The sequence below is a fragment of the Achroia grisella genome, unplaced genomic scaffold (genome assembly GCF_030625045.1).
Source record: "Achroia grisella isolate CSIRO2021 unplaced genomic scaffold, CSIRO_AGI_Agris_v1 utg327, whole genome shotgun sequence".
Classification (NCBI taxonomy): Eukaryota; Metazoa; Arthropoda; class Insecta; order Lepidoptera; family Pyralidae; genus Achroia; species Achroia grisella.
In genome coordinates, this window is record NW_026712799.1 from 827,028 (window position 1) to 841,200 (window position 14,173).

General features: G+C 31.3%; 1 protein-coding gene across 9 annotated transcripts in view; it reads right to left on the reverse strand.

Annotated features, from left to right (window-relative positions):
- The window catches only part of LOC131843702 (polypyrimidine tract-binding protein 1), a 455,306-nt gene that overhangs the window by 10,477 nt on the left and 430,656 nt on the right, over positions 1 to 14,173 (reverse strand). For all 9 annotated transcript variants that reach the window (XM_059192399.1, XM_059192402.1, XM_059192400.1 and 6 more), the window contains one exon: positions 7,192 to 7,250. In XM_059192399.1, coding sequence (XP_059048382.1) covers positions 7,192 to 7,250 — 59 coding nt within the window. The remainder of the gene's footprint in view (positions 1 to 7,191; positions 7,251 to 14,173) is intronic.

Below are 14,173 nucleotides of genomic sequence, written 5' to 3' on the forward strand. Positions count from 1 at the left end.
GGAGCTGCCTACTCCCTGATTAAGGATAGATGCCGATATAGGCTAGTAACAGGTGAATATTGCATCTCCTAATATATTTACAATTTCGCAGACTATAATAATCAGGTTCTGTTTCCAGTTCCAATATTCTCACAAGATCAATGTTGACGCGACTCCTGCTTCATTCACGTTTGTAATTAATCTCATGCATTCAAAAATAGTTTAGCGAACAACAGGTTTGGACTGTACAATATCATTACCTGGCTCAAAGAATTTTTTTATGGGATAAACTCTCTTTTCCTATGGGATAAACTCTCCATTTGTCAATTAGCGTTCCTTGTTAATAATATAAATCTTATTTCCATAGATTTCAATTACAAATACGTAAATATTTTTAAGTCTGTCAAGTTATTAAAAAATTATATAAATGTATTTATAATCTAGTATCAACACAAATACATTTATAAAGTAGTTAAATATCAAACAATAAGCTTTGGTTATATACTACAAAACATGCATCCTAAAATTCAAAAGAGTCTCGTTACTGTTTCAACAGCATGTGTCGTGGCTATTACAATATTTGTTTTGTTTGGCTCCTGTAGGAAAAGCGGACTCAACACGAATACAGGACAGTAATATTACCACAAAGCCAGGGAAGTACATCAAATATGAAAATAGTTGCAATTGTTGTGTATGTTGTAGAATATAACGTATTAAAAGTTTAAAACTGATACGTATAGAAATAGAACGAATGGAGCTCAGGGTTATTTCTATTTATATGTCCCGTATCTTATAATGTGGTAATGACTAACTGTACAAATGGATACTGTACAAGTGTTTGTTGCGAGAGTGGAGTATAGGTTGCTGGTAAAATATAATGAACACTTATTCTAGAGCAAACTTATTATATTGAAATAACTTATAAATTACACTGAGCAACGAATGGTATGAGAATCGTAGACATAACCAGAAAGATAACAAATCAATAGTACCCTGTGGTATTTGTGTATTACCATAAACTTAAAATACAAAACAATAACTTGTTTCTAGCAACACTGTTAATACTTCAATGATCAGATTCCATAATGCATGTTGCGTTTGTAATTTTGGCAAATTATCTTACTTTTATAAATTTTTGTGTAGTCCTCATTTTGTGAACGCCAAAGATACAGGCAAAATGTAGATATACCTCCACAACATATATACATAGTAGATTAAGTAATAACTGTTAAAAGAAATTACGTAAGGTGTTTCAAATTTTTAACTATATATAAATTTAGTGTCAAGGATTATTGTAAATATTGTAATGAGAGAATTAAGAGAATAGTCTATACACATAAATAATAATCAAGTGTCCGTTTGCAATTTCAAATTAATAGGCTTTTACTAAATGCATATGAAACTAAAATATGCATGTACTTACATCAATAATGAGCCTTAAAAATTTTTGTCTGTCTACTTGTTCTTGTTAATCTCTGAAACTCGCAGATAGATAATGTTACTTGATCTATTTTTATTTTAGAAAAAATATTTCTTTTAATAAAAAAAACTTTAATTCCACGAGGACGTAATAGCGGCTAGTTTAAAATAAAAATATCGCCTAAATAAACTATAAATAAAGTCTAAATTTTTTATTTTATTGAATATGAGCTTGAGAGCATAATTTCGCTCTGGAGCATTTGACTATTCAACCTAATGAAGTCACATAGAGGATGAAATTGATATTAAAAAGTTTCGCATACTACATTATGAAGTTCTAGTTATAAGTAAAATATAAAAGTTATAAAGTTTTAAAAAATATGTCCATGACTTACGAGTAGTTATAAAACTTAATCATGTAATTTTGAAATTTGAATCTGATATGTGAACTGAAATTCAGCTAACAACCTGCATGCCAGCAGAAACAGTATTATTTTGACTAGGAATACATAAATTACATTATTGACAATACATATTAAAAAATTAAGAAGTAGGTAGTAATGTTTTGGTAAGACTAAGAATATTTAATTAAGCGAACTCCAATGACAGAATATTTTATTCATTTCTAGTAAATTTATTGGGATGTAAATCCATTTTATATTGAACCCTATATATAACTAAATCTGACACATTATTTTATTTACTTATTTAATTCAGGCTACAGGGCCCATATTATAAATACCTTATAGACTAACATACATAAGAAATAATAATAAAATATGTAAATAAAATTGTCTCTATGGTCACGGCACTGACGATGGCAATCTGCCACGGTAGCGCCGATAGACCACCCCCACCCCCTTCGGCCAGTAGTCCTCCTTCATTATAAAGATCTGATCGATTTCAGGAATTGTTTCCTCATGTCAATATGTGATTATCGTACAATTCCATTTCTGTTAGTTTTATGACGACACCGTGTACTTTGCCGTGCGTACAGATCAAGCGCATTTAGAGTACATACATTTATGTGTGTGTCTGCACGTATAAGCCGCCTTCTAAAAAGATTTGATGGCGAGGTTAGAGATTTATGTCAAGGATCATAGAGGACGGGATCGGGGGATTTCAGCGTTTCTAACATCCGACTGTGCCCTTTGTGGCTAAAGCACTATCCGGCTTCACTTTACTTTGTACCTCTTCTTCTACCACTTACCTCTCGGGGCGTTTTAATTCCATTTAAAGTAAAATCTGCGGCCAGTCGCATCCCCAGAGAACGCGAGGCGAGGACTGTACGAGTGGGGACACCGCAATAGTGTGCAGCTTTGTATATAATATTTAACAAGGGTTGGCGTTTTTAAATCCATAAAAGAAATATTATAATGCTCGATATACAGTATATCTACTGTATATCTACAGACACAATTTATTATTTAGACAATTATTCTGTACAATCACAAATTAAACAGATGTTTATTTAAGCACTTAGTATTTTCATTAAATGTATATAAAGTAACGTGTTCTGGAGTAGAGACCGCAAATTAACAAACGTGGTGTGGGGCACCTAACAGCCAGGTGTAGAGATGACATAACTAGGGTTGCGGGTAACAAATTAAAAAGAAAAGCAGTAGGCACACCACTGGAGCACCTTAGAAGAGTACAGCAGTGGACAGCAGTGGGCTGATTAAGATGTACAAATATTCATCAGTAAAGTGCATGAAACAAAATAGTTAGCTACTGATTATGACAAAGTAACTGAAGTCTTAGTTGTATCTACTAAAACAGGGTATAAAGCGTTATGCACTTTATTGAAAACTCTAACTCGCATTTCAAATTTATTACTATTTCGGTTGTGTACTGCTTCTTATACTCCTGCTTATATGCTAGGTAAGAACAGTGCGAAACATGACAGTCATAAAAATAGTATCCGCTGACATTGTAAGCTCGTTAGCTCGGGTAGCGAGTTACGATGTTAGATCCGTTAACGAGAGGGTGGCTTATTGTGGACCACTGTACTATTGATAATGCATTGTTATTACGCTATCAATACGTCTCTTCGACAGTCACTTTTATCGACTAATAAACAAGTCTTAAAAGATTGTTGGAACATTTTCTAGTAGACGATATTATTAAAGTATGTTAGTTAACAACCATCGTTATAGTTTTCATGTAATGTATACATATGTAAACCTTTATATTGCGCAATTAAGTTAAAATGTAATTATAAGTACAGATATGCTATTTTTTTTCTTTGTAATCGTTAATCAAAATATTATTTTAATATATAGCTAATTATAACTAACTTTCATAGAACTTTTCTTTTTTATTTTCTTATACTTTGGCAATAAGAGTGTATTGACAATATTAAAAACTACATTAAATTAATAATATCTATTACTAGTTACTGATCGATATGATAAGTGTAATATACAGACAGACTGGCTACACACATGAATAGAGATTAAATTTTTCTATTAATCGAATTCTCAATTTTTTAACAAACATTTTGATCCACGGGATTCAAAAAGTTCTGATTGAGATTTCGATTAACAAAAAATTAGTACTTTAAAGAAGATTGCTTAATTTTTTATATTTTTATACAGTTTTACATTAATATATTGTGTTTTGCATAATGATATAGAAATATATATATATATTATTATGGAAAGCCCATGTGTATTGTGTATTAGTTTGTCACTTCATGGAACATTTCCCATTTGAAAAAGCAATACTATTGTGTCTGCCTACGTAAGGCATATACAAAACCTTTCAACCTTTCTAAATAGGATCATAGATTTAGGAAAAGCACAATATATGTACCTATACAAGGGTGAATGTAATATCTTTATATGGGTATAAATATATAAAAATATAAGATATCGGATACGTATTCTGAATTTCAATCAAAAATTTAATAGCTGTCTGCATCGCGGATATAATTTTGCTGACAAGTTGTCATACTTAAGAACTTATTCGTATTAAAATTTCAAATTGCATTCACCTTTAAGATAAATTATAAATAGATTGTCATCACTCATTAAGTAGTAAGAGCGTAATGGAACGGAATGAGAACTCTATATCATTAGCGTATACAAAATACCGAAATACATAAAGCGAATAATTGCATTCGCTTTTAGAGATCTTCCACATCTAGACCGAATGTGTACTAGCGAAGTAATTCGCTACTAAGTTGCTCCACACAAGAACACTAATTTGCGACATACAAGGTTTGGTGGAGTGGTATGCAGGAATTGTTGGCATTGACGACGAGACATTCGTTAGAGCATTGTACACAATAAAGTAGAATAATAAACGTTGTGGAAAGTAAACTAACAACATAAATTAATTACGTTAAAAGTAATGGTAGATATTGTAGTTGTCAACAGCGAAGTTGTAATAACAAAATTTCATTCATTTTAGAGTCTTATGCACGTTACTTTTAATGAATTATTACAAAATAAAGGTTTGTGTTTTCAAGGTAGATACATGTATTAAACATTATAAAATTAAACACATGTCACATGTGTTCAAACAAGTATTAATTAAAAAAAAGTTTAGAATTATGAATTATTATTGATAGTGTACAATGTATAACATAGATAGATATTCTAAATATCTCTAACTGAAATTAATTCACATTATAGACAGAAATTGCCTAACTCTATTCACAACGTAGTTAGTTAATTAAATTATCTCAAAAGTAGTAATCCTCTAAATATTATATATCTATCTAAACTAGTGGCACTGTGTCTTCATAAAGTAGAAGCTAGCAAAAGCTCGTATCAGGTTCAAATCCATCCACCACGGACGAGTTGATGAAACTTAGCGTTGCTAAGTTTTCACCACTCTACTTCGTTGTGCCGGTGATATCTCAATTCCATGAAGGGTTTCCGCACTCGCTATTATCTGTTCAGTAAGTTAGAAACTGGAAGCGATTATATAGTATGGGAATTTAAAATAAAATAAGTAGCTGACGTTCATATTTTAAGCCATACAGATAAGTAAGCTCCACTTGAATTTACCGCAAAGAGAGTCTAATTAGACGCGATAGTGAACTCGCTATTGTACAATTCATTAATGAATTGTATAGTATGACAAGCAAATTATAAATAAACTCAGGAATAAATACAGTACTACATTTAACGATAAATTATAATCGTAAGTGCAGTAAACGACACATATTTGTTAATAATTTATATTAGACTTATTCCTGTAACGTAGTAGTTTCAGGGATTAAAAAAATAGAATTAATGAATATATTTATGATATACGAAATTACCTTACACAAAGCAATTTATAACATTCATGAAATGGACACAAAACGAAAATTGAATAGGTATTTAAACACATAAAGCGAGTTGCGGAAACCTCAAAACGAAATTTAATTTGCCCTGAACGCTGCATCAGAAATAAAGTTAAAACAGTCGCTGCAGTAGGCGGCACGGCCAACTTCTAACGCAAATGAATAGCGAATGGGAAAAGTTGGGACCAGAAAAATGATGTCCCACTGTGAAATGGGCACAGCATTGTAACGAACTCGCGACCTCAATGATTCCCTTTAATGTTATTGTTAATTGCGTACAAACGTATTCTTCTTTTGAATAATTCTTAAGTGGGATATTCCAATTTTGTTCTTATTACAGTAGTAAGTAGTGGGATTCATTCTGAACTCTTTTACTTATTTATACAATTATTTATTTTGGGATAAGTTTAAGGAATTGCATTTACAAAACCTATCGCATTAGAAAATTCTTTAACCACGAGAAACTGACGACAAAATTACGTTTTTAATTTTTTTAATATTTGTAAAGGTTTGTTGTACTTTGAACAACAAATAAAAGGGTTCACATGTATTAGCAGTTCATAACAACGAGCAAATTAGTACCGTATTATAAATACAATAATAGTAATCCTACATACAGCTTTTGCAATTGGAGACGTCATTAGTAGACGTAAGGAATGCCTGCTAATAGCGTCTTCTATTGTAACAGCTGACGTTCGTCTCAGTCAAAGTACATAGAATTTCACATGATTTCTACAACTGGGGTAACGTTCTAAAGAACTATTATATCATAAGTAGCATATCAGTTTAGAAATATTTAACATATCATTTTATATAGTACATCATTTGGTGTTGATTCTTTAGTACCTAATATAGGAATGGCTTAGAACTATTACTGCAGTAAATGTATTTGTTTATATTTGCGTAAGTAGTAGACTTGACATTCTTGCCAATTTATGTAATTGATAATTAATCACTATAGAAAAATAAGTTTAAGAAAACGGTATCAATAATTGTAGAAAAATATTATTACTAAAAATAACACCAATGGAAATTAGTATTATATTAATTATAATTGAATTGTATGACAATCTATAATCATTTTACATAGTAACGGTATCAATAATTGTAGAAAAATATTATTACTAACAATAACACCAATGGAAATTAGTATTACATTAATTATAATTGAATTGTATGAAAATCTATAATCAATTTACATAGTATTATGTCAAAGTAAGCTATATTTCTACAATGACCACTTACCAATTATAACTAAACAATTTTAATAAGTTTACAAAGATAACAAGAACTAGAACCCATTGATAACTAAGTACAATATGAAACTCTGAGGTAGGTACACAGTTTAAATCGACTAGATAAGACTAAGTCACTTCATTTCCAGATAGTTCGAAAGCTAGTCATTAAACCGAATGAAACGTGTGGCAATAGCAAACTTTGTTTTATGGCTTTACTTTTACAAACAGTTAAATAAAAACAAAGTTTTTAGTACTCACCGTTTTTGCAGTTTGCGCTGATAGAGTGTCCGGATACTGGATTAGGGCTTGGAATGAATCTGTAAACAAAGTAATAGTACTCTACAGTTTTTGCATTTAACAAATCTGTTAATGAAACAACCACATCAATGGTGCTAAGCAATATTTTGATATAACATTAGGGTGCTGTTGAGTGGCAGACAATATCTTGTTCATAAGGATGTTCAAACGAGATGAAATTAGCAGCCACCGTGAGGCGATACAAGATGCTCCAAGTACGAAGAGCGTTCGTGTCTCAGGTGTACCGTAGGTATTTTATCATCTACAACACTTTAGCGAATATTCGAGTAAACAAGTTTCATGCCTATTTTACTTTAGTTATAAACTCGTAGAGCACAAAATTTATTGCTTTTGTCGCGTATCTCTGTCAGTGTAGACGTAGGTAGTTGTTAAAACTTTGATGTGGCTTCACCGCTATTCGGTTTTGCACTATTACATGAGAATATGATTATACTAGTTAAATTACACATTATCAAGAGAATAATGTCGCGGGAAAAACACATTAAGAGGGAAAACAACTATAAACAATCAAGGGAATGAGGGGAGGATATGTGGGACTGGTGAGGGCCCACATGTAATATAGTTGGTCACTGAGTCTATTTACTGCAAGAGGATAAGCGTTAAACCCCCTAATTTAAGGCATGAGCCCGGCGATCATTGCCGTCCGTCCGGTGCGCACATAAATTCACATTTTTAGGAAACGTCGACCAGCCAGCGCAACACCTGCGCTAGCCACATATGTATTATTAGGTGTCGCTTTCTAGTGCCATGTTGGTTTAAGGCATCGACTCTTCATTTTCCTAAATTATAAATTATTATATATATTAAGAAGCCTGTCAATATGCAGTTAGTCGCGATTAAATAGTTGCAAGATTGTTTATGAAAAATTGTATACAGACAGAATATATTACAGTATACTACATGATAAATTATTTCGGAATTCACGTTAGCAATGCAGTATAGAACATAAATTATTAACAATAAAAGTAATAGTAAATATGTTTATGGGCAATTATATATATCATTATCTGAGAATAATTATGAATCAATGACAAAATTTGTTTCAAAAATTAAACAAAAAATATAATCTTTAACCAAAATTTATATCTGATCTGGTTTTCCTCCTTAGGTTATGTTATGTTTTATTATCATATATTCTATGTCTATTTACTAATCAACTGGGGTATATATAATAAGTGTATACTACCATTCTCCTATACCACATGCCCTTAACAATTTCCCTACACCTATAAAATATAGAAAGTAGAACCACTCAAGGTAAGAAACGTCGACGTAAATTAAAAGTAACGCGCTGTCTCCTTCATACATAGTTAAATGCTCTTTAAGGCCCCATATTTTCTTTGGGGCAGCCATTTGGGAACGTTAAAATGGAATGCATAAAAGGCTTACCGCAAATGGGAATTTTTATGTAATTAGGTTGTGAATAAGCAAAAAGAGTTTATGTCGGTAGACAAAATGAAAACTTGGACAGTCATCACTGGTATGTGTTTGAAATATAAAGCAAATTCATTGTCGTAATAATCTTATATATAAAATTCTCCTGTGTCAAATGTTAGTTACCATACTGGTCTGAAACGGCTTGACCGATTTTTATGAAATTTTATATGCATATTCAGTAGGTCTGTGAATCGGCTACTATCTATTTTTCATACCCCTAAGTGAGAAGAGTAAACTAATAAAAAAATTATGTTAGGGGTGGACAACCCCTAACAATATTTTTTAATTTTTTGGACAAAATATTTTATTTATATTTTATTATTATGTGTCATTAAACATATATATACAACCTTAAATTTTCACCCTTCTATCACCAACCCCTATTTTATTATAGCGTTATTAATTCATGGCAAAACGTTTGCCATATGAATTAATAACGCAGAATAATGAATTAATATTATATATATATACATATATGTATATACACTATACATATATCGGATTAACGTTTCGAACATATTGATACTAAACATATTGTTTGGTAATGGACAATGTAGTTTGTGGCTGAGGCTTGTTAGGCAGCCAATTATATCATGGATTACGTTTGACCAACGTTTAACTAGATCTTCGGTATGCCGCATGTGGTACATATATATATAACTTAGGTATTGATATCTTTCTCTTTTGTTTCTTACAAATTGCTTAATACATATTAAAATATAGATATTATTGACAACACTTGACACATGGTAGTACTACCGTTCAAAGTATCAATGAACTGACAGCTGCGTTTCATCTTCGTACATCATCCTAAATCTCATCGTACGAGTTCATACGACCGGGATTTGTTTTCTATGAGAATACAACAAGAAAGTTTACACCCTCGGGATAAAGAACCTTTTTTCTTATTCCATTCAAGGATGTAAAAAGCTTTTCAAGGATGATAGCAATCCTTGAGAAGCTTTTTACATCCTGCTCATACCCGTTTGTGTACCGTGATCTTTAGACAGGACAATGAAACCAAGCGATGTAACTCCATTGCTTCACAGTCAGTCTAAAGTAAATGTAGTCGTAAATGTTTTGTAGCAAAAGCGTTTATTGAAAAGTATACTTTTATTAAACACATTATATCTTATCTTATCGCATTGATCTTGTTCCTTACATTTTTTTAGTTAAATTCTTTTATAGATGTTGTTTCATTAATTAAGTGATTATCTTTGCATATTTCTTGGAATATCGATTAAATGAATTTGCTTATACAAACCCTTGCTTTTTAATTTCATTAATTCTAATAGATTTGAATTATCTTTAAGTACAAACCTTATAAATCTACAATTGGAATATTTGTTTTGTTTTTTTAATTTATTAAACTCTAACAAAAAGTTGAATTGTTATTATAATTTTATGCAATTATATTGACATTATATACAGTCGCTTTTCGATTGACATAAAAAGTTGCACGTAGTTAAAATTCACTACTAACTTTTCCATAGTCGTTCCGTATACATCCTTTGTTTTGGTTTATTTATTCGGCTTAAATATTCGTGGGCTAATTCAATAACGCCTCTTGGAGCTCCGATTGCGCGCAAGAAATTCAAATGATCTCAATCAATCCGCGGCGCACGCGCCTTCATAATGTTCCATTAAAAATTCAACCAGAACGCGCAATTACTTTATGGAATATTTAAACATCGATGTCTGTGTGGTTAAATTAAAATTTTGTAATCCGCATTTCGTTGTTGCGAGGTTGCTTCCGCTATGTTAATATTAACCGGGGCGGGGTCCGCAGGCCGACCGATTACAGTATAATTTGATATCTTAACTGTCGGCGCCTGCCGACAAATGAGCGAGCTATGTCAACCCTGAATGCGTTCTTGTTTACAACTTGCACACCCTTTCAGATAACCAGACACTTTAATTCACGTTGCAAATTGCAGCATTTCTTTGGAGATACTTATGTAAAATAGTCATTGATATATTTTATTCAGAACTAAACCATATATGAAAATATAACTTTTTATACGGACTTGTATTATCTTACGGTTCTTTCTGAGAGGAATAGGATTTCATGTAGATAGAGAAAGGCTACACAATGGTATTTATTAACTGAGTACGAAGTCCATAAATTTCGATCTCCTAGTATGGTATACAGTACAAATTTCACTATGACGATCTTATTATGTTTTTTCTCATAATACTTAACAGAATATTAAAAAGCAATGTTGAAATTTATATTTGAAAGTTATTACATGAAAATTAATGAAATACATTTGTAAACTACTAATTTGTCAATAGCTACAAAGTCAAGAATGGATACAGATTATACATAATTTTCTGCCATTCAATTACCTAGTACTAAGTTCAGCTGTTATACTCGTATATTGCTTCGTTATAAAATGTAATTTTATAGTATATACAAAAAGTATTATTATTATACAATGCATATATGTTTGCTTATTGAAATTAAAAATTGTACTATGAAGCGTTAGAACGTATCAACAAATGTAAAGGAAAACAAAAACTGTTCCATATAAAAAAAAAAACATAAAATAACGATTGTACGAATATTCATGCTATATTATATACTATATCCACGTATATTACTATAAAGTTCCATCAAAATCAGTTCAGTAGTTTTTGCGTGAAACAGGAACAAACACCCATCCAAACTCACAAACTTTCGCGTTCATAATATTAATAACATCTTGTGCGTATTGATCTGAATCTATTAGATTCAGATCAATACACACAAGTAGAGTATGTTTAGATTTATTATAGTAAATAATCACGAAGTTAAAACCGTACTCATCATAAGATACGTGGAAGACGGTATCAATTGCCGAATCAAATCCTTAATTAAGGGAATCTGACGGCGACATAGACACGACACCTACCGCAAACAGGGGACGCATAATAATTGTAGCGGTCTGCTACACCTTAATAAAGCCAATCGGGGGTTCGGGTGAGGGGTGGACGGGGTAGGATTACGAGGACTCCGCGCTCTTCATTGAGATTTGTTTCGGGATTAAGAACGCGTTTGACGGCAACCTCCCGTCAGGTCTCGCCTGAGCCAACACGCTATCATTTGCCGTTCTTTTTCCTTTATCTCATTCAGATATGGCTTTAAACAGATGTCGCATATGCATATCCCTTGCTTGCCAATTTTTACGTGGCTTTCATAATCTTTTTTTATATTCTAGTGCATGAATGAAATTACAGAATATTTAATTATATTAGATAATGTGAACCGCAAAGTACGCACAGGAAAGCAATGAAAATCAGTAACAACTTCTAACCGATTAAAGTTATAAGGCTTTGATGTTGAATGTGTAAATATAAATAAAGGTAAAATATTAAATCTCACAAATCGTGGAAGCCGCGTGTTTATTTACAGTAACGATTGATTACGGCTCAGAGGGTCTACAGCCCTGGCGGAAATAATCGACGCCGAAATATATTTTCGGATCTTAGAAAATAAAACGCTCAGAAAAAATCTTCAACAACTCTTACGTCTCGGTATTTCTATAAAAATAAACATGAATGTCGACGAATTTTTTTTTTCAATTCTAATTATCAAGTATTATCCATATTATACGAATAACACAAGAAATTAATTACAATAACTAATGGTAAATTTTAATAAAATAATGATTGAAACATTAATTTAAGATGGAAAAGAGAATAGAATTTTACGATACTAATTGAATGAGTAAAACTGAAAATTATATAAATGACTACGATATTAGATGGGAAAACGCGATACGTATATTGACGAAAGTGAAATTCCGAATGATATATTGGCTCCGAGGCATAATAATTGAAGTGTGGATTTATACATATCAGATATGCCTACGGTTATTAGCAAAACGCGGGTCTGAGACTGATAGTTATTTGCCTAATATTATACGTAACTTGCCAGAAATACTGATTTAAGAGAACAAATTAGTATACACTCCTTACATATATTCGCAAAAAGTGAATTTATTTTTGACTTAATTTTTGGTAGACAGTTATTTTTATTAAGAAACATACAAATTAAAAAAACATTTTACAAAATTGACGAATTGAATAGGTAACTGATAGAAAAATAAATAAAATTTCATACCATTTATGAAAAATATAGAAGGTCCTATGTTATATAGGCTAATTAACTGTTGAAATACCGATATTTAAAATTTCCTAAAGCAGTATGTATACTATTTTACAATATATTTTTATTATTTATTTGTATGGGCTTCGAAACAAAAACGAACAATTTCCAATGACGAAAAACAGTACGTAAAATAACAATATAACTGAACAAATATGTTAAAGTTAAATACCACATAAATAAGGCATTAATATTAATATATGTACTTCTAGATCTACCCGTCTCTATAACATTAATAAACCTCGCATAATTTATACCACAATCCATCACTGTCAAACATACGAAATTTGAATTGACGGAAAGGAGATAAAAGTATCTAGTCTTTCATCTGGTTGTTTAGTGTTTTGTATCCTTTGTCTAAAATTCTTTTTTCTTTCATGTTGTCCATTATAATTCTGAATATTTATTAGCAATAAAATTATGTTACATTGATAAACTTTCAATTCAATATTAATAATTATCTTACGAAAAGATACAGAATCAAATAATAATACACACAACGCAAATTGGATAGACTGTAGGTACCAAGAAACACAAAATTTTCTACCGTAATACCAGGTACATACAAGTTTGTATGAGGTAGAGGTAGTACAAGTATTTTTGTAACAAAGTGAAAAAAATAGAAAAGAGAAATCTAAGTAATAAGATCTAGAAGTATGAAAATATAAATAGACATAAAAAGTTTGACCGAACAAACGGGTATCAACTTCATAATATCTGTATGTTTTAAAATAAAACAAAGATGTAAAGAACTCCAATATTTTCCTTATTTAATGTCACACATATTATTTGTACAATATTATAAGACATATATATCATGTGAAATGAAAAACAAACCTAACGTCATAGAATTGTAACCGCAAAGATAGATAATGATATATACGATTGGACAATGACGAATGTGGTAAAAAGCAAACAACCGTACGTACGTAGCACGGGGTCGGGAGAGACGTTCGGAAATTGGAAATACTGCATTAGTGGAGTTGCCGTCATGATACCGACAAGTTATGAGCGCTCCTGATCTGTGTACCGACTCCCGAGAGCGGAGCTCACGGCATGTATTCTCGATCTAAACGAGGAAATCGATGAGCCAATTTAAATAGTCAATGAAATGAGAGTCAACATTAATTTACTATTTTTAGACGAAACTGATTGTGTACCTCCATACATCTTTATTAAGTATTTAGGAATGTAACAGAAAAAAAGTACTGTAGTGGTAATAGAGTAAAATTTTTCACAGACCAGTATTTGCTGTATACATAATAAATAAAATAATTATTCAATTAACAGCGAACGTGTATTTTCAATTACATGTTTTGAAATAAATTTTCGTTT